This window comes from Nesoenas mayeri, assembly GCF_963082525.1.
Source record: "Nesoenas mayeri genome assembly, chromosome: 2".
NCBI lineage: Eukaryota > Metazoa > Chordata > Aves > Columbiformes > Columbidae > Nesoenas > Nesoenas mayeri.
In genome coordinates this window covers 131,177,498-131,200,082 of record NC_137543.1, presented here as the reverse complement: position 1 = coordinate 131,200,082, position 22,585 = coordinate 131,177,498, and the positions used below count along the sequence as shown (strand labels likewise).

The 22,585-nt window shown below is 45.6% G+C and overlaps 1 protein-coding gene across 2 annotated transcripts; it reads right to left on the bottom strand.

The window, feature by feature from the left end:
* Nucleotides 1–15,527: 15,527 nt before the first annotated feature.
* On the bottom strand, nt 15,528–18,128 carry SP8 (Sp8 transcription factor; the record flags this gene model as incomplete). 2 transcript variants are annotated; one of them, XM_080340217.1, is made up of 2 exons in its annotated part: nt 18,093–18,128; nt 15,528–17,006 (listed from the first exon to the last, which is right to left on the bottom strand). In XM_080340217.1, exons 1-2 carry the CDS (start codon nt 18,111–18,113, stop codon nt 15,528–15,530), a joined length of 1,500 nt encoding a protein of 499 aa, XP_080196343.1. In that variant the 5' UTR covers nt 18,114–18,128. The 2 variants fall into 2 exon arrangements, with proteins under 2 accessions (XP_080196343.1, XP_080196344.1); XM_080340218.1 differs by lacking the exon at nt 18,093–18,128 and having other exon boundaries at nt 15,528–17,183.
* Between the last annotated feature and the right edge of the window lie 4,457 nt (nt 18,129–22,585).

Below are 22,585 nucleotides of genomic sequence, written 5' to 3'. Positions count from 1 at the left end.
TGGAAGACTCTCAAGAAGGTCACCCTGTATATCCTCAAGGCAGGATGAGCTACACCAGTGTCATTCATGAAAGATGCTTGTTCTTTAAGACTGACAATGCTGACAATGCCTAACCATCAGCAATCTCTGTTTCACTCTCCTTAAAACGGAAAGAATTTTTTTTTTTCGTGATATCTAGCCTGAATCACCTTTGCTTATCAACATCATTTTTTTTTTTTTTTTATGCTGGGCACTTTACAGCTGGCATATACCCTTCAAGAAGTCTTTTATACCAAGGCACACTCTAGTTGAAGCTTTCCAAGTTCTGAGCAGAGCAGAAGGATTATTTACCATGTTTTGTAATTTATATTCCTGACCAGAGTATGTCAGAATGATATTTTGCAGCAGCCTGACATTGTTGATTTGTGTCAAGATTTCATTCAACCATAAACTCATACCTTTCTTTCCACAAAAATGTCACCCAGTCAGTTACCATGTTTAACCCACAGCCTGTACTGGTCGTTCCCCACTGAGTTTAGCTCCTAGAGAATGCCCCTATAGAATATCACCCTATGTTTTCAGACAATTGATCCAGTTAGTAAAAATAATTTTGCATTCTAATCCTGCCCTCCAGCTTCCAGTTTTTCTCAGCTGGTCATTTTCTGGAAATGTAATAAACATACTCTTTTATTCCCTTTAGGTCATTAACAAGAATATTGAATATAACATAATCAGAGCAAACTCTTGCAGAATTCTATTTATGCATCTGTTTGCAGGAGGGATTTGTAGAGAAGCAATCAGTAAAAGTTAGTAGGCAGATGCATTTAACTGTTACAATTACCTCTTCTTCTAAGTCAGCACACTTCAACATGAAAGCAAACAATTCAAGTTCAAGCTGTACAGTTTAAAAATCCAAATATGATTGCATCTGTTCTCATCTGAGCAGTCTGTTTCGCAAGAGACTCATTTCAAAGTACATTATACTTAATGAATGGCTCCTATAAATTTCAGTGAGCCATGAATCAGGTTCAGAAAGAAGGCTAAACATGATTCTTCACCAATACTGAAGAAAAGTTCTGCAGAAGTCAGCATTTGATTTTTTAAAAATATTTTGATTAATTAAACAAATGAGTCAGCGAAACTGGCCAAAAATGGATTTTTCTCAAACTTTGGATTTTCATCAAATGGTCAATGAATAAATTAAACATATTTCAGTTGTATTATGTAAACATCTAAGGGTAAATGAATAAGTCACTCAAACCTAATTACCCAAATAATATCTCAGCATGGGCTGATGGTCTCACCAGAACAGAACCATGAGTTCAAGGTCAGCTTCTTCCAACTCTTGCAGAGTCTGAAATGTTAAATACAGATTGGAGTGCCCTACAGCCTCCAGCAGTCAAATAATTCTGCAGTTTTGTAGCTAGTCACTTGATGGCTTATCTCCATAGATTCAGAGATAGTAAACTCATTGTAGAAGACTGCTGTGCTTATGTCCATAATATGTATCAGGGAGTTTCTTAAACTAATTCCTGCCTAGACTACATTTCATTTCTTTTAGAAAATAAAAATTATTAAAGATTTACCATTAGCCAGAGTGTTTCTGTAGCCTTTGGTGTTGATTCTAGTCATTGGTTGTTTTCATTCCAATGACTGCTTATGATCACAGTTAAAATTTGGCAACCTGGAGTCTAAACTTGGCTCATTTCAGCCAAGTTTGCAAACAGTGAGACTCCAAGTACTGCAAGACCCTTTCCCTCTCAAATTTCTGTTTTCAATACAAATACTTCAGGTGTAACCGCAAAAGTTAGAAGTAACTGTTCTTACAGTCTGTGCTGGTTTGACTGAAAATGAGTTAATTTTCTTCATGCAGTTAGAAACCTTTCTTTTTCATAACTAGCACAGTCATTGTTTGGACTTAGTTTTAGAACAAGAAGATAATACCCCGGAACAGAGTTAGTATTTTAATTGCTCTGGTCTGAGAGCCAAGGACATTCTAAGCGGCTGTCCACAGGTGTGAGGCAGTGAGGAATTGGGCAGAAAGGGGGCAGAGCTTGACTGACATCCAGACTGATCAATAGAAGTATTCCACCCCATTAGCGTCATGCTTCATATTTAAGGAGAGTCAGGATCTTCTGATCTCTCTCTCTCTCTCACATTCTCTCTGGCTCTTCTCTTTGCTCTGAGAGACCTGTCCAAGGGAGTTTTGTTCAGGACTTTTGTTAGTTCATCCTTTTGCGATCCTGTCATTTTGCAGAGGTTTCTGGGCCTTTCTGCCTTTTTCCTCTTCTTGGCTGTTGGGACCACGTGCTGCTTCCTGGGACAGACTGCTTGGTGTGAAGGGAGTTCATGAGGAATTGCATTGAGTATCTTTTATTTTATATTCTATTTCTATTTTGTATATATATATTTACTAGTAGTGTATTAGTCTTTTGTTATTTTATTAAACTGTGTTTATCTTAATCCAAGTTTCTTCTTTCCTTTTTGATTCTCTCCCTTATTTGGGCGGTAGGTGAGGGGAGTGAGCAAGTGGCTATTGTGGTTGTATTGCTAGCTCGGGTTAAACCATGACACACTCTTCTTTATCCAGCAATCTGTTGTTCAGTCACTCTTGTGAATCTTCACTAAATTCTTCTTACGTTTTCCTGCATCTTCTTTTAACCTAGTTTTGAGTCCTCTTTTAGTGCAAGTATGCTTGCACTAAATCGCTAAATAACAAGGCTAAGATACACAATCTGTGTATCTTCTCAAAGCATTTTTTTAAAAATGTGATCATTTCAATTACCACTAGATGTTTGCAACACTCAAATAAAAGTCCTCTGCCCTTACACACTGGAGGCAGACATTACCCGAATTTCTTATTATGACTTATTTTCTACTGTTTGCATCACTTTCACAGCCTCTTCCCAGTCAGTTGCCCATCTTCTTCCTTGCTGCATCTCAACATCTAATTCTGTGCCTGACTTCCCACAGTGCCCCTTATGTGTGTGCTGCTCTCTGAGTTTAACAACTAAGACTTGTTGCTTTCTTTTTGTGTGAACTCATCCATGCCAGGATATCGGCAAGAGAGCAGGCATGGCTCAGAGTAGGGCAGCCGAGCACTAATGCTGGGCTGGAGACTGTCCCATAAAAACTTCAGGTGACAATACACACAAATGCAAACAAGGCTGTTCTTCAAGAGGGAAATGAGAGGGAGAATGGAAGATTGAAAAAGGAAGACTACGAAGAGACGGGCTAGGGTCCTCTGAATAAATAGATTGTATTTCTTAAAGATAAACTTACAATGCTTCCTCTTTGTATTTCTTACAACTAAGCTTATAATATTTATTTTACTGTGTATTTTGACAGTGAGATTTGTCTTTTTCTGAATTTCAGTTACCTCGATTGTCTTCTTCAGGATGCCTTATATGTTAGGTCTTCTGTTCATCCACTACTTTGCTCTGGGAATTGTTCTTTCTCTTCAGGGTGCAAGCTGAGACTGTCAGAAGCAGCATTTGGCTGTCTGCTGGCATAGTGTTGAATACTTTTTCTTAGGTAAGAGAGCTCAGTGAATTGGTGGTCTAGCTGGAAATATCTAATTTATATTTTGAAATCTGGAAAAGCTCAAACCATGCAGCAGCTGGGAACCTTCAAGTGGGACAATCACTCACCCTGCAAGTAGATACTGCTGATAGTCCAGGCTTTCCACTGTTTCATCCTACCCATTTGTTTCCACTTGTTTCCGATGCTTCAGGGAACAAACTGCGAATGTGCCTGTATGAAAGGTGTTTGGTTTTTCACAAATACTGAAGTAGACATTTGCTGTGATGTGGTAGCTCCACCTGAGCTTAGCCAGAGAAGAGCAGTCTAACCTATCTTCCTATAAAAGTGTAGTTTATCTTCCAGTAGACAGGACTGGTGTTTCCCTGAGCACACAGTATGAGACCATCAATGTTGACTGAAGTTTTCGCACACTTTTCCTGTCCTAATAATAGACCTAATTGGTGTGTATACTGTCGCTAAAAGCCATTTTTGTGTGTGTGTTGAAAAGCGGGAAATGGAAATTCAGTATATTATTATAGAATTCACTTGTGATTTTTCAGCTAGCTACTTCAGCATCTGTGTTTTAGTTTTACTTTCAGGAAGAAAGTTTTGACGCTTCTGACTGAAAATAACTATGCAAATGTGAAAATCTTCTCAGAATAGTTTTACAAATAAAGAAAAATAAGGTTTGTCTTTTTATAGAAATAACCAGACTATCTAAGAAGTTCAGATTTATCGTGAAGGTTGTAACCCTCTGTATCAGTAGAGTTCTATAGGTAGAAAAATCTATATGTTTAGATATACAACTTCCCTGTTAAGTTTGTCCCCAGGCATTCTTGTAGTTTATTTGAGCAGTATAACTTGAGTGCATTTTTGTTTCTTTGCCACTTAAATGTGTACTTAGCCATTACAGCTGCTGCATTTTGACTCCATGATTCTTAGAAGGAGAATCAGAGCTGCTCCTCACTCAGGGGGAGAGAGTATCTTTTTAACAGACCTAAATCCATATGCTCCTTTCCACATTGCTGTAGTCCCATGATACAGAATGTCATCATGACGGTGGTTTTATCCCTTCAGCATCACAGAGGAGGGAAAGCAACTGGTCCTGGCAGCAATATTTGCAGTATGTGAGATGCCTTTCCAACAGAAGTGAAACCTAAGGCTCTATCTATACAAGGAAAATTGCTGACTTTATGAAACAAAAAGTATTCCAGAACTATTCCATGTGCAGAAACTAGGTTGAAGGAAACACCTTTGAGTCAACACCTTTAAGACAAGTAATGTACAGTTCAGTGACTTCAGCTTGCAAGCCTTTCTGTACCAGATTCTGAGCTGAACGGTCTTTTGTTAACAAATTATCTCATGGGTCTGCGATAAGTGTGCTACAATTCCTTTCTGAATTTCACTCATTAGAGTAATCCATTTTATTACCTCTGTTACACAGATCAGCTTTATGTAACAGGAAAGTGAGTTTTAGTCAATGATATTTGTCAAATGTAAACGCATCCTCAAGAAAACAGACAGTCTCTAGTCATACTAGAAACCTATTTTTGTACTAATCAACAAATGCCAAGATTATTCTGAATTTGTGAGATTCTAGTTCCCAGTGTTGCACATGTGAAGATAAATTTGTCTTTATTTTGAAGTGACTTCTTGTGGAAACAAATCTCATATGATCAAATCATCAGTTTGCCTCTGTAGCTTTCCTCACATGAACTCTTTTATCTGTTGGCTGATTTGAGGGGCAATTAGCTTTTCAAAAATTCTAGGAGTTAGGCAGTGGAAATTATTACTGTATCTCAATTAAAGAGAAGGCCAAGCTCACATCACATTACACATTAGGCTACCTATATAATACAGCAGTTTTTGTAAATATTCCCATTGCAGAAGCAGCTTTCATCAGAGTTTATGTCTCTGTAAAGACAAAGATCTCTTTGTTGATTGATGCAAAACCAGGAGAAACCAAATATCATTTGACCTCTGAAGTAAGTGCCTAGTTTTTCCTGTGCACCTTGAGCAGCCAGATAACGCCTGGGGGCAATGGGACTGTAATTCAGCTTTCTTTTCAGCTTCAGCATTTCTGCTCTGACTGCTTGGAAGTCCTGTCTTGTAGGGTCCCAGACAAGCAGTGATTTTGCACAAAATGAAGGGACACTGCTCTGTCCTTCCTCTCATCATTCATTGAAAGTCATTTTCTGTACATTATGAGGGGAGTTAAAATCTTGCTTACTTTCTCTGCTGGTATTATACTCTCTGGAAATATAGGTTATGCCTCACAAGACTGAAATGCCAAACTGGAAAAATGTATGCTGGCAGGGGAACACCAAAAGCATCCTTGCAGTCTTCCTATAAGCAAGACCTTTGCTTCTCCCACCTGTCCACAAGCACCTTACCATAAAGGCACAGCATGAGGTCTTACTCACTTTCCAGCTCAGTTTTCACCTAAGAGAAGTCCCAGTAAAACCAGTGTTTCATTGAGAATGAAAATTATCCAACAAAGACTAAACACAGTTTAGTTTGTTTTGTTTTTTCTAGGGGAAGTTATTACAGTCAGGCTAGAGATGGCAACTGACTGAGAAATGAGAGAAAGAAAAGAAAGAAAGGAAGGAAGGAAAGAAAGGAAAGGAAAGGAAAGGAAAGGAAAGGAAAGGAAAGGAAAGGAAAGGAAAGGAAAGGAAAGGAAAGGAAAGGAAAGGAAAGGAAAGGAAAGAAAGAAAGGAAAGGAAAGGAAAGGAAAGGAAAGGAAAGGAAAGGAAAGGAAAGGAAAGGAAAGGAAAGGAAAGGAAAGGAAAGGAAAGGAAAGGAAAGGAAAGGAAAGGAAAGGAAAGGAAAGGAAAGGAAAGGAAAGGAAAGGAAAGGGAGAAAGAAAGAAAGAAAGAAAGAAAGAAAGAAAGAAAGAAAGAAAGAGAAAGGGAGAAAGAAAGAAAAAGAAAGAAAAAGGAAGGAAGGAAAGAAGGAAGGAAGGAAAGAAGGAAGGAAGGAAGGAAGGAAGGAAGGAAGGAAGGAAGGAAGGAGGGAAGGAAGGAAGGAAGGAAGGAAGGAAGGAAGGAAGAAAGGAAGGAAGGAAGGAAGGGAGGGAGGGAGGGAGGGAGGGAAGGATACCAGGTTTAGTGAGATCATGTCAGCTACTGCTAACAGGGGATGTGTGGCTAAATTACATGCAAAAAATGTATCTAGTAGATGCAGCTATTCCCTTCTGATCCCTTCTGTGCCTGTAGAAACACAATAAATTATATGAAAGTATTCGTAACGTAGCTTTCTTGAAATGAGCTTGATTTTACAAGCACATTTTTCTCTGTTACCAAAAGGTAAAATACACACATCTTATTTTAAACATATTGCAGCAAGTAAAATGTGTGCTCAGCCCAAAATCAGTAAGTGCAGTTCACCAAGCATTTTACAAAAGGCTGGAAATTATTTTCTTTCACATTTAGCTCTTTGGTCTTTCTCTAACTCCCTTTCCACTATTTAAATGAAGAGAAGTGCTGATGTTGATATTTTCTTCAGTTTCAGGGATTTTTTAAACTCCTGTTAATTCTCCCATGAACATTTTGATAGCAAGCAAAAAATTACATTGTGAAACGAACTTGTCTTTCTGATACAAAAATCAATACAAAACAGAAAAATGCTACCATAAGGAAGGAAACAAACAAAAAACAACAACAAAACACAAAACCAAAACCCACAACTTGTTAACTAAGACCATTAACCATGTTATATTCTTGGCTTTCAAATTTTTTAACATTTAATTGAAAGATATTAAAAGTAGGTAATCTATCCTGTATAATGTGTATTATCCTTAGCAGGCAACACAGTCTCTCCTGTTGTCTGCAATAATGTTGCATGGTACTACTGACATCAGGAAATATCATTGCCTACTGTACATCTAAGAACAAAAAAAAGAGGCAATAGGTGGTAGATCTTTTGTTCTGCTTATCTGTATTTCAACTTGGACATATTTGTAATATATTTTTATGCCCACATGCTAATATCCCATGATGCTGAGTAAAATTTACCTAACAAGAGACAAGAGAGATATGGAAACTTAGCACCTTGGCTAATAGTTAGAATCCATCATCTTCTTTCCCTGACTCATATAGTAAAAAAAAAAAAAACCCTAATATCTGCCACAGTAAGTGAAAATTAACAGGGCCTGACATGTATATAAATGCTAGCCAGTTATGATTTAATGTCTATAAAACTTTATAAACCCTTACATACCATGTGTTTTGTAACTGAACTCATGTTTGGGTGCACAGTACCTATCCAGAACAGAAGCAAGATCTATATCATGGTTTTGACATCAAGAGTTTTTTTTTTTTCATTTATGAACAGAAATAGGTCAGACTGAATTTTTTGTTTCCTGTGTCATGAAGGGAGAAGGGGCAAAGGATTTGGCAGAACTACAAATAAACATATTGCAACTACTTTTACGAGGATGTCCTCAGAGAGGACAAGTCTTTCAGAATTCATGGAGCTTTGAAATCTTTTTTCTAAGAAAGATATGCTGTTTGCATGTGTTTTCAATTCATTTATTCTTCTAAAAATTCTGTGTTTGGCAAAACGGGAGGTAAATTTAGTCTGCAGCTGTTCCCACAGGCTGTTGAGTTTAACTGAAAGTAGATTCACCCAGTGTCAAAGCGAGCATTAAAACAGAAAACTCTCTCGCTACTGAGCATTGTTGTATGTGTGTGGGGGTGACACCAGGGCTCTGGAGAGGAGAAGTCTTGCTCTAGACCCCTCTGAAGATGAGACCTGTGTTTGTCCTAACACAGAAGATGACTGTACAGAGTTAGCAATGTGCTGTTGCAGCACAGCAAGCAACTGAAAACCGTACTTGGCAAGTGTTTTCCCCATTTGGCTTTGTTCTTTCATATGTATAAGGATAAGCAAATTAAGCCCCATTCTTAGCGTAGTAATGGTTGGACTATCCAAAGCAAAGCAAACAAAACAGCAGACACTGATACTGCGTCTTTCTGACAGTTCAGGTACCAGTTTCTTAACAGTTAGGGATTTACCCCTTGAGACAGCCTGTTTCCATGGCCCAGCACAATCTAGCACCCTTTGCTGTTCAGCAATTTCACTTTGTATGTAATTTATCTATCTGGAGAAAACCAGCAATGGCTGCAGGTGAATAACTGTGGATTGCATATTTTTCTCTGCTTGAGGCGAGGCACACAGGACTCGTCCGGTAACTATGAGAAGGGAATTGTTTGCAGGGTTGGTTTCTCTTTTGTTTGGTGGGTTGAGGCTTCCTTTGTTTGGAGAGGAGGAGGGGTGTTTGTTTGTTTGTTTGTTTTTGTTCGTTTGGGGTATTTTGCTTTGTTTTGTTTGAGGCAAGGTTTGCAGGGATAGGCAACAACTTCACACCAGATCGATTACTTTAATTAAGAAGAAAATCCTCATACCTGTTGCCAGACATTCATGTCTGATTTTCAGGTACGAACACTAAAAAAAAATCTCAGAAGGGTGGATCAGAGTTGTCGACTGAGGGGTTAAAAACATGCGAAGGTTGTGTAAGAAGGGGCAGCAGTGAAGAGGGAAAAGCCCCTGCAGTTCTGAGCATTAAAACTTCTTCCTCCAAGCTTTTCAAAATCTGATTGTCTGTTTCTTGCAATCGGATGCAGGAAAGCAGGTGACGTTCGTACTTTGACACCACATTTGCAGGCTGAAGGTATTTCCCTTGACAGTCACCTTTCTTACAAGGACACTTTTGCTCAATGTGCCCGTTCCGCCGCAGTCTCTCCCCACTCCCCAGAAGTCCCGAGCCCCGGGAGGCGCCGCCGGTCCCTCTCACGGGGCTGCAGCGCGGGGAGAGCCTGCCCGCCTCCCCGGTTAGCGCTTTTCAAATCGTTTGCCAACGGGGTTGTAAGAATTTAATAACATACTGTACCCTTTGATCTTTTGATTTTAAAAAAAAAATAAAATAAAAAAAAAAGAAAAAAGGTTTTCTAATAAAACTACGAGCTCGGGAGCAGCGGTAATTAAGTGCGGAGCAACTTTAATAGGCAGGAATACTCTTCGTGCTTTTCGCACCCGAAATCGGTGCAGGGAATTACCGAGTTTCCGTGAAAAGCTGAGTTTACAAAATATAGGAAAGTACTTTGAAGCGTTTCTTCGGGATTGAGGCTCCCCAGTATAACTCTCCAAAGAGCCTCCTCCGAGCTAGGCTCAAACGACAGGAATGAGTAACACAGCAAAAAGCCGTTGTCACCTTGTCAGCTCCTCCCTAGCAGCTATCAAAGAATTCGAGGATGAAACAACTAAACCAGGTCCCAAATCCTGCCTTAGTGGCTGCTTTCGCATCTCCAGCGCCTCTTCGTCTGCGACGATATTCCTGCAAAATACACACATACACACACCGGCGCCCTGTGTGGGGACACGTGTGATGCCGCCCCTGCCGGCATCACATGGGTCTTCCGCGGAGCTGCGCGCAACCGACGAGGGTTCCCCCATGTGCCGCTCGCCCAGACAGCTCCGCCGCTGCAGTTCGGTGTCCCCAAATCGCGGGGCAGCCCCGGGGCAGGGGATGGAAACGGGCGGCGGGTCAAGCCTCCAACGGGGCGCACACACCGGGTGGCGCTGCAAGCCCACGGCAGGACCGGCCAAGACGCCCCTGCACCCCGCGGGGGGCGGGGTGTATGTGCCTGTGTCCGAGCCGGTGCAGAAAAAGGGATGGGGGGGGATCGGAGGCAGCTTCCCCTTCCCGAGAGAAGCAGCCCTGCAGTCATGTGGAGAAAGCGTAGGTAAGGTGCAAAGGCTGCCGCACAAGAGCAACGGGATTGGGCGAGTGGCCGCTTTTATTGCCACCAGAAGGCAGGCTTGTAACGCGGGGGGCATCTGGAGATCGCACCGAATACGTAGGTACACGCGTACATAGACTTCTGTCCCAAGAGATGTGACCAGGTGTAAAGTGCAGTGTGTTACCGAAAAAAAAAAAAAAAAAAAGAAAAAAAAAGAAAAAGTAATAATTTCCTTTGTCCCCCCGGAGGAAACTTGCACGGCGTTACAACTTTCCAGGAGCAAAAGCCGTTCGAAAGAAGCCTCCCTCCCTCCCATTGGTACATTGGTATTTCCCTAACCGGAGACAAAGTTTCTGCGTCACTATTTGAGGAGTTTCTGTGTTATAAGTGCACTATCTTCCCTTCTCCTTTCTCTACCCTAAGGGAAGCCCTAGGGCCCCAGCTGGGAGCAGGGGCTGCCCCGCAGCACTGTCGCCCTGTGACGACTGATGCTTCACCCAGAAAAGTTGTGGTGCTCCGTGACTGCTTCTTGCACTTTGCAGAGCAATATCGCTCAGGCTGAAAACCAGGAATCTCCAAATGCCAAGACCGAAGTAACTCCCCAGGAGATAGGTCCATTACCCAGCCTCTACTGGGTCTTACAGGCAATATAAATACACCTCTTGCAGAATTGTTCGCAACTCAAGAAGTAATATGGGACCGCAGTTTGTTTCAAAAGCCACAAGCATAAAATGAAGTTACTTTGTATTTAGAGTGCCCCACTAAGGCTCCTGTGCAGTATTGCTTGTCATTATCCCCTAGTTCCCTAATTCCTTTTTAAAAAAGTGAATAATTCCAAGTGGCAGTTAGGAAACTATAGAACTGGAAATGGAGTAAATGTCCTAAATGGCACAGTTTTCTCAATGCCCACTTTCCTGAGGTGTAACATTTTCTCCGTATGCTTTACCACATTATAGCCAACTAGGTTGAAAACATGTCACACACACAACAGTTGAAAAATTGGTGTTGTGTGTTTTAAAGCAGATAGTGCAGAATGTGCTTTCCTCTGTGGAAACACTGATTTTTTAAAAATATCTTTACTATAACAAAACAAAGTGTAATTGAGTGAGCTGAGAAAGCAGGCCCTGATTTATGCCAAGAAATGCAAGGTTATTCCAATACAGCAAGAGAGTTTTGTCCCTTTATCATAAAGATAGTGAAAGTCTGATGAAATTTGTTCACACCTTTCCCAGCTCTTTCTTCCCAAAGCTAAACCAGAGGTCGCTTCATGGAATGTAACTGAAGTGTGGCAGGTTTTGGCAAGTGCATACTTACAACCATTTGTACTGAAAGATTTGTTGGAGTGCATCACGTATCCTTACTCCTCTGTCTTTACAGCTGTGAAGGTGTTGACGGCTGGATTAGCCGTCACATCCACAAATAGTGTTTGAGATTTCATTTCTTGCTTTCTGCTTTCACATTCCTAGACTAGAACCAAACGAGAAGCAAACATCCTTTGATCACTGTTTAGCCTCGGCAGGCACAGGCCAAGAGTAGTGGGAAAGTCACTCCAGCAGGCAGAAATGTTTTTTAAATCGCTTTAAATGTGTTTTAAATCGCTTCAGCTGCGCACATCTCCCATCACCACTCTATTGAAAATTTAAACTGGAAAATGACAATGAAAAGTCGGAATAATGGGAAAAGGAGGACAAGAAATTCGATAGACATTGCTATGGGCTTGAAGGAGAGAGACTTAAAAGGTCAGAGAGCAAACGGGAATGGCCACAATCATCTGAAGGCAGTTGGAAGGTAAGTTGATGGACACCGGTTTGACCTGTGGGTCAGCAAACTAGTTTAACTCTACCTTGATCTGCACAAATGCAGAGACAAGTTCCCGGCTCCTATCAAACCACTCAATGCCCTTATCTGGAAGGGTTTAGTAAAAGTAAATCAGGTACAAAAAGGAGCTATTCAGCCTTCAAGTGCTGAGGTTTGCTGGTAAAATAAAGAAAAAATATGTGTGTTCTCACACAGCCCGGATCCAAACAGGCAGATGCACATGCGCCTTCTCAGGAGAAGGATGATTTTATCGCCAGCTCTATCCCACTGCCAGACCACCCCGAGATGGAGTAACCAGTACCTTAAACAAATCAGCAAGCTTCTGGCCAGTGGCATTTTAGTAGCGCTTTCTTTTCAGGGAGATAATAGTAATAGTAATAGAAGTTACCTACTGCTCCATTTCACTTTCCTTTTCACTTGGTGCTCAGTACATTCCATCAAGACTGAAACCTTCAGGTAACAGAAACACTGGCCCTCGCTCCCACTGGTGAAATCTGGTGTCGCTGTGCCACTTCATTTATGTGGCACTGGGAAAAAAAAAAAAACAAAAAACAAAAAACAAACAAAAAAACCCACAAAAAACAAAAAACAAAAAAGTTGTTTTGTTTCAGTAGGAAACTTTGCAGGCCTCTGGTAGTTGTATCTGTAATGAAGCAAATTCAAAATGCAGCCCAGAGAAGCTTAACCAGAACAATTTCTGTTTCCAGTGCACGTTTAAAGCCCCTTTTGATCTCTGCACCACGCACAAAACCAAAATGTTCAAAGCATCTGGAGTTGACTCGTCTGTATTCCACATTTTACTGCCTGCTGTTTAGGTTATCGCTAATTATGATATTTACATGTATGCACAACAGATCTTTCTGCTATGCAAATCTCACGCTCGAGCCCTGGTTTTTCAGTACTCTGAAAGTGAGCATCACCTCCCTATGTAATCCAAGAGGCCAGATTTTCGAACACGGGCAATATTTCCCCCACGACTCCTCCAAAAAAAAGGCACAAAAAACACTGTTATGAGAAAGTGTTAACGGGATTTTTTTGCCAAGACACTGAACAAATGCCGTAACTACTTTTCTATCTCGAGTGAAAGACACCAGCTTTTAGAAAACCCTCACAATATTGTTTTTATTGTTGTTCAGGGACAGCTATGGACAAGGTTTAAATAACACAGCAAGGGTGGTGGCGCTGGACCGGCTGGTTGGCAGAGCCCCGCAGCCCTTACAATAGCCCCGGTGCCCGGTCCTGCGGGGAAAACGTCCCCGGACAAGGGAGTTTTCGCGCACAACCGTGAAGTTTCCTACCCCCGGGACCTGCAGAAGTTAGCGCTCACTACGGCAATTAGCATCGCCCACAGCCACAAACATGTCACGTGAAGATAAAAGCGGCAGACCACTTTTTATTTGATCTTTTAAAGCAATAATGACTCTTAGCGTTTCAATATTAAATGGATCTGGTGTGATGGCAAAAATAAAGTTCAAGGAGTAGGTATATGCAAAGCAATCCCTCATACACCGTCCGTTTTGCGAGAGGCAGCGTATCGTTAGTTTGATAAAAATATTTAAAAAAACACACGTGTTCATGCCTTTCCTTTAGTTTCCTCTACTAGTGCATTATAAAAGGCACGAAGCAGACTGACAACTTCTTCGGTTTAATGCCTCAAAGCAGCTCCTATTAGGTGCCACAATTTACAAGGGAATTGAATTCGTTGTATTTTCCCTTTTCTCTGAAACCCTAGAGAACGACTCATGCCGTATGTGTTCAAGGTAAATCATTGTCTATAACCATGGGATTAAAAAGAAGAAAAACAATTGGCTGACCTAAGATAGAATGTTTTATCTGGAGTTTATTCATACCATTTAAAATATTACAGATAAAAATCAATTACATCTCATGCATTTAAAATGCAAATCTAAAATGTTCCAGCGAAGGGCTTTCCATTTCAATGTGAAATATCCAAATTATTTCAACATTACAATGAGACAATTAGTTTGCAGCGTTGCAAACTGCTAATGTAGTGTCAGGAGTGTTTATTAACATTTATCGATATTATTTTCAGGAAATACACATAGGCCAACGCTAGTTCAGCTTCACTTGGACAGTTTATTTAATACATGGGTCGTGGCGAACCCACTTTATGAAATATAGAACTCTCACTGTAACTATACCTGAACTGCCAGCAAATGCAAATAAGTACATGCTCCATTAAATTAAATGTCATTCAACATTTATCAAATATTGTTTGCTTAATTACAGTTGTATGCCTACCTAAATTAATATTCAAGCAAAACCTATATCATGAAGTGCGATTTGATGTACTCTTCAAGGAATAAGTCCAGAAAAGGAATGTAGTGAACCAGGACTGCAACATTAACGCTTTCTAGTGACAGGAAAAGAAATTTAACAAAAATAAAATAAAATAAAATAAAAGGTAAAAGAAAAAAAAAGCGCTCAAGTGTACTTCAATATATTTTCAAATATTTACTGGAAGTAATTTACAAGAAAAATACTATACAAAATCGTCTCCTGGACAACTGCACCTCACACCGATACAGTGGTGGAGTTATATTTAATTGTTAGCTAATCTAGAACGATTCCCGGTTGTACAAACCTATAGTTTCAGACGTATTTTACAAATATTTTGTTTTATTATCCCGGCCCCGCCTCCCTTTTTGGCATTGGAACTACAGCTTCGCTTGAAACCCACGGTGCTTCTTCATTTGTTTGGAGATAAAAAATATACGACTTTTGACCTAATTATTTCAGCGTATTTCGCGATTCCTATTCAAACGGGAATTTGCGTTCGCAAACGAAATGAAATTTGGACTCGGGGAGTTAACGATTCGTTAAAATTAAAAAAAAAAAAAAAAAAAAAAAGCGAGGGGGGGAGAGAGGAGGGGAAGCACACGGCCGCTCCGGTCCTGGGGAGCAGAAGGGCTTTGAGCAGTTAACGAGAGGAGGGCAGTTCTGAGTCCCAGCTCCGTTGGGAAAACGACCGCGGCTAGCGGGCGCTGCCGTCGGACCCCACCGCCGCGGGGCAGCCCCGGCCCACCCGCCCGCCGCTCCCGGAGCTCTGCTGCTCTACCGGCGCTAGCGGCGGCGGGAAGCGGTGCGAGCCGATTTCCAGCAGGAAAGAGACAGCGAACGTGTTTTCTTCCACTCTAAAGGCAACCCGAGGGGGGGCCTCAAGGCGAAGCGCAGGGGAGGCGGGAGTTGACCCACAGGGGGCCGTGGCCCTCCGCCCCTTCCCGAGTCGCTCCCCTGCCCCCGTCGCTGGCCTTGCGCCACCCGGTAGTACCGCTCTCCCCGTGCGAGGCTCCGGGCGGGCAGCGGGACGGCCGACGGGGCTAGCCGCGGTCCCTGCGGAACCGCGCCGGCTACTCACGTGTCCGCGTCCCCGCCGCAGGGCTGCGCGCCCGGGGAGGCGGCGGTCGGGGGCGGGGGGGCGCAGCGGCACAGAACCTCCGCCCGTCACTCCAGGCCATTGCGGTGGCCGGGCTCGGGGGGCGGCAGCAGCTCCGGGGAGTGGCAGGGCGGGCTGCCGGCCGCGCTGTGCTCGCTGTCGGTGTCGCTGCCCTTCTTGCCGCCGGGGCCGCCGCCGCCGGGGCCACCGCCACCGGGACCGCCGGCGCCGCCGGGGCCGCTGTGGGTCTTGACGTGCTTGCTAAGGTGGTCGCTACGCATGAAGCGCTTGTTGCAGACGGGGCAGGCGAAGCGCTTCTCGCCCGTGTGGGTCCGCAGGTGCCTCTGCAGCTCGTCGGAGCGGGTGAAGCGCTTGCCGCAGAAGAGCCAGTTGCAGACGAAAGGTCTCTCGCCCGTGTGCCAGCGCAGGTGTGCCTTCAGGTGCGACGTCTTGCCGTAGACCTTTCCGCAGCCGGGGATGTGGCAGCTGTGCAGCCCCTTGCGCCGCAGGCTGGCCCCCGCCGGCCCCAGCCGCTCGGCCTCCTGGCAGTTGGGGCAGTCGCAGGTGGCGCGGCCCGAGTAGCGGCGGGCTGAGGAGCGCGGCGAAGCGGCTAGCGGTGCGGTGGGGCCACCGCCCAGCATAGAGCCCCCGGCGCCGGCCAGCGGCGACGGGGCCGAGTCCGGATAGGAGCCGGGCAGCACAGGCTTAAATCCGTCCATGAGGTGCTGCCCGGCGGGGCTCAGGAGGTGCGAGGAGGCGCCGCTGCTGAAGGCCGAGTGGCCCAGGCCCGAGTAATCCGAGTTGTAGCCGCCCAGCGGCGAGTGGAGCGAGGTCTGGAGCCCGCCGGCCGCCGGGTGCAGAGAGCCGGGCAGCGCGGCCGCCCCGTTGGGGCTTTGCACGTCGATCCAGCCGGCACTCACGTCCCACCAGCTGGAGGCGCCCGCCGAGCCCACCTCGCCGGCGCCCAGCCCCGGGTGCGAGGGCTTGAACCAGGACTCGTAGGGGTGCGCCATGCCCACCCGAGGATAGATGCCCTGCAGCCCCTCCACCGACGTGTGCACCTTGGAGATGAAGACGGGCTGATGCGTCGTCGCCTCCTGCCCCGCCGCCCCTCCGCCGCCGCCTCCGCCGCCGCCGCCACCGGCGCTGCCCGGAGCTTGGAAGACGGAGTAGTCGTTAGCAAAGGGTGAACTGGCAGCCGCCGCGCTGCTGGAGGTGAGGGAGAAGGCGCTGGAGCCCGGCGAGCCGCCGCAGCTAAACGAGTCCGAGACGAGTGCGGCCGCCGCCGCCGCCGCTGCTGCCGCCGCCGCTGCCGCCGAGGAGCCGTTGCGCGCCGCGCCCGCCACGCCGAAGCTAGGGAGGCCGGAGCCCACGGCGTTGCAGCTGCCCGCCGAGGATGAGGAGGAGGAGCGTTTCCAAGGGTGGAAGCCTTTTCCGAAGGAGGACGCGCTGTCCGAGAGGGCGGACGGCGAGGGGCTAGGACTGCCGATCTTGTTGCAGGTCGCGGCGAGCATGGCCAGCGGCGTGGAGCCTACCCGCGGTTCCTCCTGCGGGCATAGAGGAGAGAGGGCCACCCCGCCGGGGTCAGGGACGGAGCGGCCCCGCCGCCGCCCGCCGCCCGCTGCCCGACGCCCGGCCCCGCTCTGCCGCCCGGCCCCGCTCCGCTCTGCTCCGCTGCCCGGCCCCGGGAGCGAAGTTTCGCGACTCCCGCAGGAGGATTCCTTCGCCGGAGCCGACACGGCGACTCTGTCTCCAAGTACCCTCCAGGGCTTTTTTCACCATCCAACCCTCCTCCTGCGGAGAAGCTCAGGAAGGGTTAAAAAAAAAGGGGGGGAAAAAAAGACAGAGTGAAAAGTTGCGTCTGATACCGTAGCTTTAAAAATGCCACCGACGCGGCGCCAGCTACGTTTCAGCCTGTTCGCTCTCGCCGGGACCCGGACGGTCCCCGGTCCTCAGACCAGTAATGCCGTTTTCTTAAATATAGAACTTCAGGATTACCAATTTACTCTTATGGAAAAAAAAATAAAAAAAAAATTAAAAAAAAAGGAAAAAAAAGGAAAAAAGCGCTTCCTTAAAAAAAAGCCCCATATACGTATCAACGATAATTAAATATATATATAAATTTAACATATGTACATATATGTATGTATACACAAGTTCAACGTACCTGCTGGACACGGCGGGCTGTGTTATTTTAAAGGGAAATAAAAAGCCACAATCTGTTGCAAATTACAAATTGGACGCGAAAAACGATTGTGCTGGGTTTGGGTTCTGGATTTTTTTTTTTTTCCTTCCAGCAGTCACACGTAAAGAAGAAAGGCCACTTCTCCGGGGGCACAGGAATAGCACAGCCCAGGCGCTGTAGGTTGTTTCTACAAATGCCCTTAAAACCTTTTCCTGCTCACTGAAAAGTGACTCTGCCCTCTTTCCCCCCTCTCGCTCTTTCTTTTCTGCCAAACTCACTTGTACTTAAGTCAAAAAAAAAAAAAAAAAAAAAAAGAAAGAAAGAAAGAAAAAAAACTGAATAGAGGAGACTGATAGCCCCAGTCAAGACAGGGGTTATTTTAACCCCCTCCAATCGACAATAAAAAGAAACTAATTAAACCAGCAAGAGAAAAAATCCTTAGACTCACCCCTAGAAGTGAAGTTGCCATCACACAAAAGTGCCCTCCTCTCAGAGGATCTTTTTTATATTGATAAATCAGAGGCAGTGTTTTTTTTAGAGGTGTGCAATACAATGATCAGTTCCGCCCATTCCACCACAATTGTAGCTCCCTCGCCGGCTTTGAAGTGCCGCTGAGCCGCCGCCAGCCAATCCCCGCTCCCGCCGCCTCGCTCGACGACGTGACTGCGTGAGGTCATCAGCGCCGTCGAGCCCCCGGAGAGGGGACAACCCCCGGAGAGGGCTCGACGGCGCTGGTGACCTCACGCAGTCACGTCGTCGAGCAGCCCGGACCACGGTCCCAGTACCGGTCCGCAAGGGGCCCCGCCCCGGGTCGGGCTGCTTCGTCCCGGCCTCCTCTTTCCAGCCCGTCCCGCCCCCCTCCCCTCACCGTGCGCGTTATCTGGCAACAGGTTATTTTTTTTCCTCCGCGGAAAAATTTAGTCTTGTTTGGATATTTATATCACCATCGTCTCATCGTTACTGTTATTGTGGAAAGGACGGGAGAGTGAGGAAGCACCCAATTTCTCCGCGGGGACCCTCCACCCCGCTCCCCTCTGCTCTGTCCTCCCTCTCCCCGTTCTTTGGATCCTTGTCGCAGAAAGGTGGGGGGGAAACTCTTCAGGCCACTGTTCTCCTCTCGGCCTCTGTTTTGGCCCGTTTCCGTGTCGTGGGGATATTGGCTGTAAATCATATCTATTGATTAAGGGGGTAACGTACATCATCATACTTTGAAGTAAGAGTGAAGTAAATTAATGAACTGCTTGCTTTCTCTGAAGGCTGACGGTTACCATAAACGTCGTGTTTCTCTCTGCGAGCTGCTCTGAATGATTTTAGCCTGTTGAGAAGGCGTGACAGGCCAGCCCAGAAGGAGGAAGGGGTGGGGGAAGGAGGGAACTCCGTTTAACAAATAAAAAAGAATTAACTTCATTGCTTTGGTCTCCTTCTATAATGATATTCATTTTACAGACCTAATTCACACTTGTTTAAATTTCGGGTTTAATTTAATCAATACTATCACCCGCGAAGGGGGGAAGAACATTTCCCGGAGATACTCCTTTGTATGAATGCTTATTAACTTTTTATCTCTACTTCCTTTATCTGCTGGGGGTGGGGAGTCACTATTAAGACATAGATCAGAAAGCGTAAGAGCAAAACAAGCACCGCGAGCAATACATTTTAGAAGAACAGAAAATCGCATTTTGTGGTGTGCCAGGTTAGGTAAAGAGATCGACACGCATTCTTTCAGCCCCAGAAAGTCTGAGAGCCTTGGCCATCCACAGGGAAAAGAGAAGGCGTCAGTGATATACATATATATATATATATATTTAGGAGAGTCTCAACGGGTGAGTCTTCCATTCGCATCCATATTTTTGTCTACACTTGCCTGCCCAGAGGAAACATGTACTTTCTTGATCTTTTTCGTGTTAGTTTGTTCCGATGCGGACGCTGGCTCTTTTCATTTGGGGCCGAAAGTCCTTAGATTTCAGTTCTCTCTTTTCCTTTAGAAGCACCGCTTTGGAAAATATGAAAAACTCGTTGTTAAAAATAGTCACGAGAGTCTATACAGGGGAACTCAACAGAGAAGGAAAAAAAGAAAAGAAAAATAATACACCAGAATCGAATAGAAAACACAAAACTCCTGTCAGTGGCATCGTCCCTGCTACTCTTATAGTTTCCCCGAGCCTGGAAAAGCAGCGGATTCTGAACTTTGAGAGCGATGAGCCGATCTTTTCCGAATTCACCACGGAAACATCTGTAACCTTCCCCCTTTGTACCCATTGCCTGCTGGGCAAAGGGTTTAAGGAAGCTTACAATTTTGTTTGCATTTGAGTTATTGACCACTGCACTTAGGGGTGTAGTACATTAACGTAATATACAGGTGGGTGCGGGGGGGGGTAGCAGAAAGGAGAGGTTTTCCCAACGTTATTTTTTTTTCCAATTCGAAGTTTAATGTACGGAGTAGATAAATGTTCGTGCTGTTTCTTGAAAACCTGTGGGATCCACTTTCAATAAAGCTAAAATCTATTAGTATTCTGTATGCATCTGCAGCATAAATTTCATTTGAATTTCAAATTTAATAAACCAGGAGGTTTTTAATCATCCCTGGTTTTATTTGTTTGATATTAACATGCTTATTGACCGGGTCTGTTGACCAGTTTGATCATTACAGGACAGCAAAAAGTTAATTAAAACGACCACAGCTCCTTAATCATATCATCTGTCTCATCCATGTCGCTCCCTTTATTACAGGCTATGATGGATAGTCTCCCAGATTAATTTCTCTGTTTCTTCGATTTGGACAACAGCTTTTGGGACCTAATTTACATCCTGGGAACAACTTGCTCAAGTCTGCCTAACATCTTGTGTCTACAATATACATTAGCAATCTCGGAACTTCAGCCACAAGGATAGCTGTCGCTAACCTCACTGGGGGGGGGAGGATTTTCCTCGGAGAAAACTCCGACCCACCGCGCTGCGGGCGGCGAGCAGACAGAGAGATGGATAAACTGCTCTTCCAGGGGTCCTTGTCTGTCCATAGACAGATCTACCGAGGTGGGGGGTGGTGAAGAGAAGTCTATGCTATTTGAAAAGGTATAGATGGAAAGATTAAACTAACTGCTGACTACGCCGTACGTTGGAATGTCAGTGCTAGCGAAGGAGCATGTTTCATGCCACTCTTGTGCCAATTTACGGGCACATAGGTTGGAATCTGCCCCACTTCATGCCTTCCCGGCCCACGGGCTCCGCTCCGCCGCCTTGCAAGCCAAACCTTGGCTCCCCTACACCCAGCGGTTCCCCGCTCCGCTCCCGTGGTCTGCACGGCGAAAAGACGCTGGACGTGGCGGGGGACTTGCCCTCACCCTCCCCGGGCTCCGTGAGCTGGAAGCTGCTCCGTTCTCCCCCGGGTTTGCCCCTCCGCGCCGCGCCCGTCGTCCCCGGGGAGGTGGGGGCCAGGAGGGCTCCCCTCCGTCCGCCACCTTCACCTCGAAGCTGTCATCTGTAAGATTTATCGAGGGGTGACAACCAGCTCTCTAGGTGCAGGAGGGCTCAACTTAGACGGGGAAAGGAAGAAGGCGAATAGCACGTAAACGACACAAAACAGCCACCAGTTAGAAAGGAGAGTGCGATGCCTGGCGGTCACTGAGCAAAGGGGGATAATTAATGTCGTTATTTAACCTCAGTTCGCACCTATTCATTGCAGTAATTTACCTGGCAAGTTTCTCGCACTGCCTCACTAGGTAACTTCGTTGACCGGGGGCTGGTAGCCGTGCACCCGGTGCAGCCCGGCGGCAGCAGCCAGTGCGGGTGCCTGCATCTGTTGCTATGTAGGTTACTGGCGTTATTTCTTCCATCAGTTCAAACGTGTCTGTTCCAGGCACCTGTGAACCCTGACGGGCTCCCCATCCCGCCGCCCACCCCGTGTTTCCTCGCCCGGCCTGGCTGCTCCTCCGCGCAGGCTGCGGCGAGATGCCCAGCACAACCCGGGCTCTTCTCTGAGCCGCTTCAGGGGGGGCACACGCTGACCTGCCTGCTCGCAGCCGGCGGAGGGGGTTCACATCAACGTCCTCCAGCATTTATCTATCTATCTATCTATCTGGGCCTGTGTAAAAACAAAACAAACAAACAAACAAAAGGCAAGCTGTCTGCGCCTCTGAAAGGTCTCTGTAATTAGATTAGCCCTGGAAGCCGCCGTGTGTTGTGTGCCTGGGGAGGAAGAGGCACCTTCACACCCACCCTGTTTACATTGCCGGTGTGCGCCCAGATTCGATCCCCATGTCCTCCTTCTCCCCTTTATTTCCTGCCCTCCTCCACTCCCCTCCCTTCCCCCTCCGCCCCGCTCCTCCCTATATGTTATCGCTGTGCAGGCATCGGCGGTTCCTGGGCGGTCATGTAAGTACCGGCAGGCACTGGAGGGGAGAGCGAGCTCCCGGGCTGGGCAAAGCGCGGAGCCCCCGCCGCCGGCTGCAGAGCCGGGCTCTTCAGTCCTTCCTAGAAATAAATTTGTATAAGCTGCTTTCTGTTTTTCCCATTATATATCACTTTCTCCCAGGCACCACTTAGAGTTAAAAACTAGTAAATTCTTCTCCTCAGCAGTATTGATTTCTTTTCATTCTGCTCCGTTAGGAGAGGAGGTAATGCTTCCAGATTACCCCGCGTCTCCTCCAGACGGTTGACAATTGCAGTCGCAGGTTTCGGGAAGATAAATGTTACTTTGGGAATTGTATTTAATTACAAATAATCTAGGAGCTGCTCTGGGTCCGATGGTTTAACCACACATGTGTTCAAATCATTGTACAAGCTTTACAAACGGGTGACAATATATAGAAAATGTTTGAATAACCGGTGTGCAAGGCAGGACGTTGCCATTAGCCTGCCTGAAGCTGGGTCATGGCCCGAAGTACATGCTGTTTGTGTATAAATATACAAATATATATATACATTTGCGCGTGTGTATATATG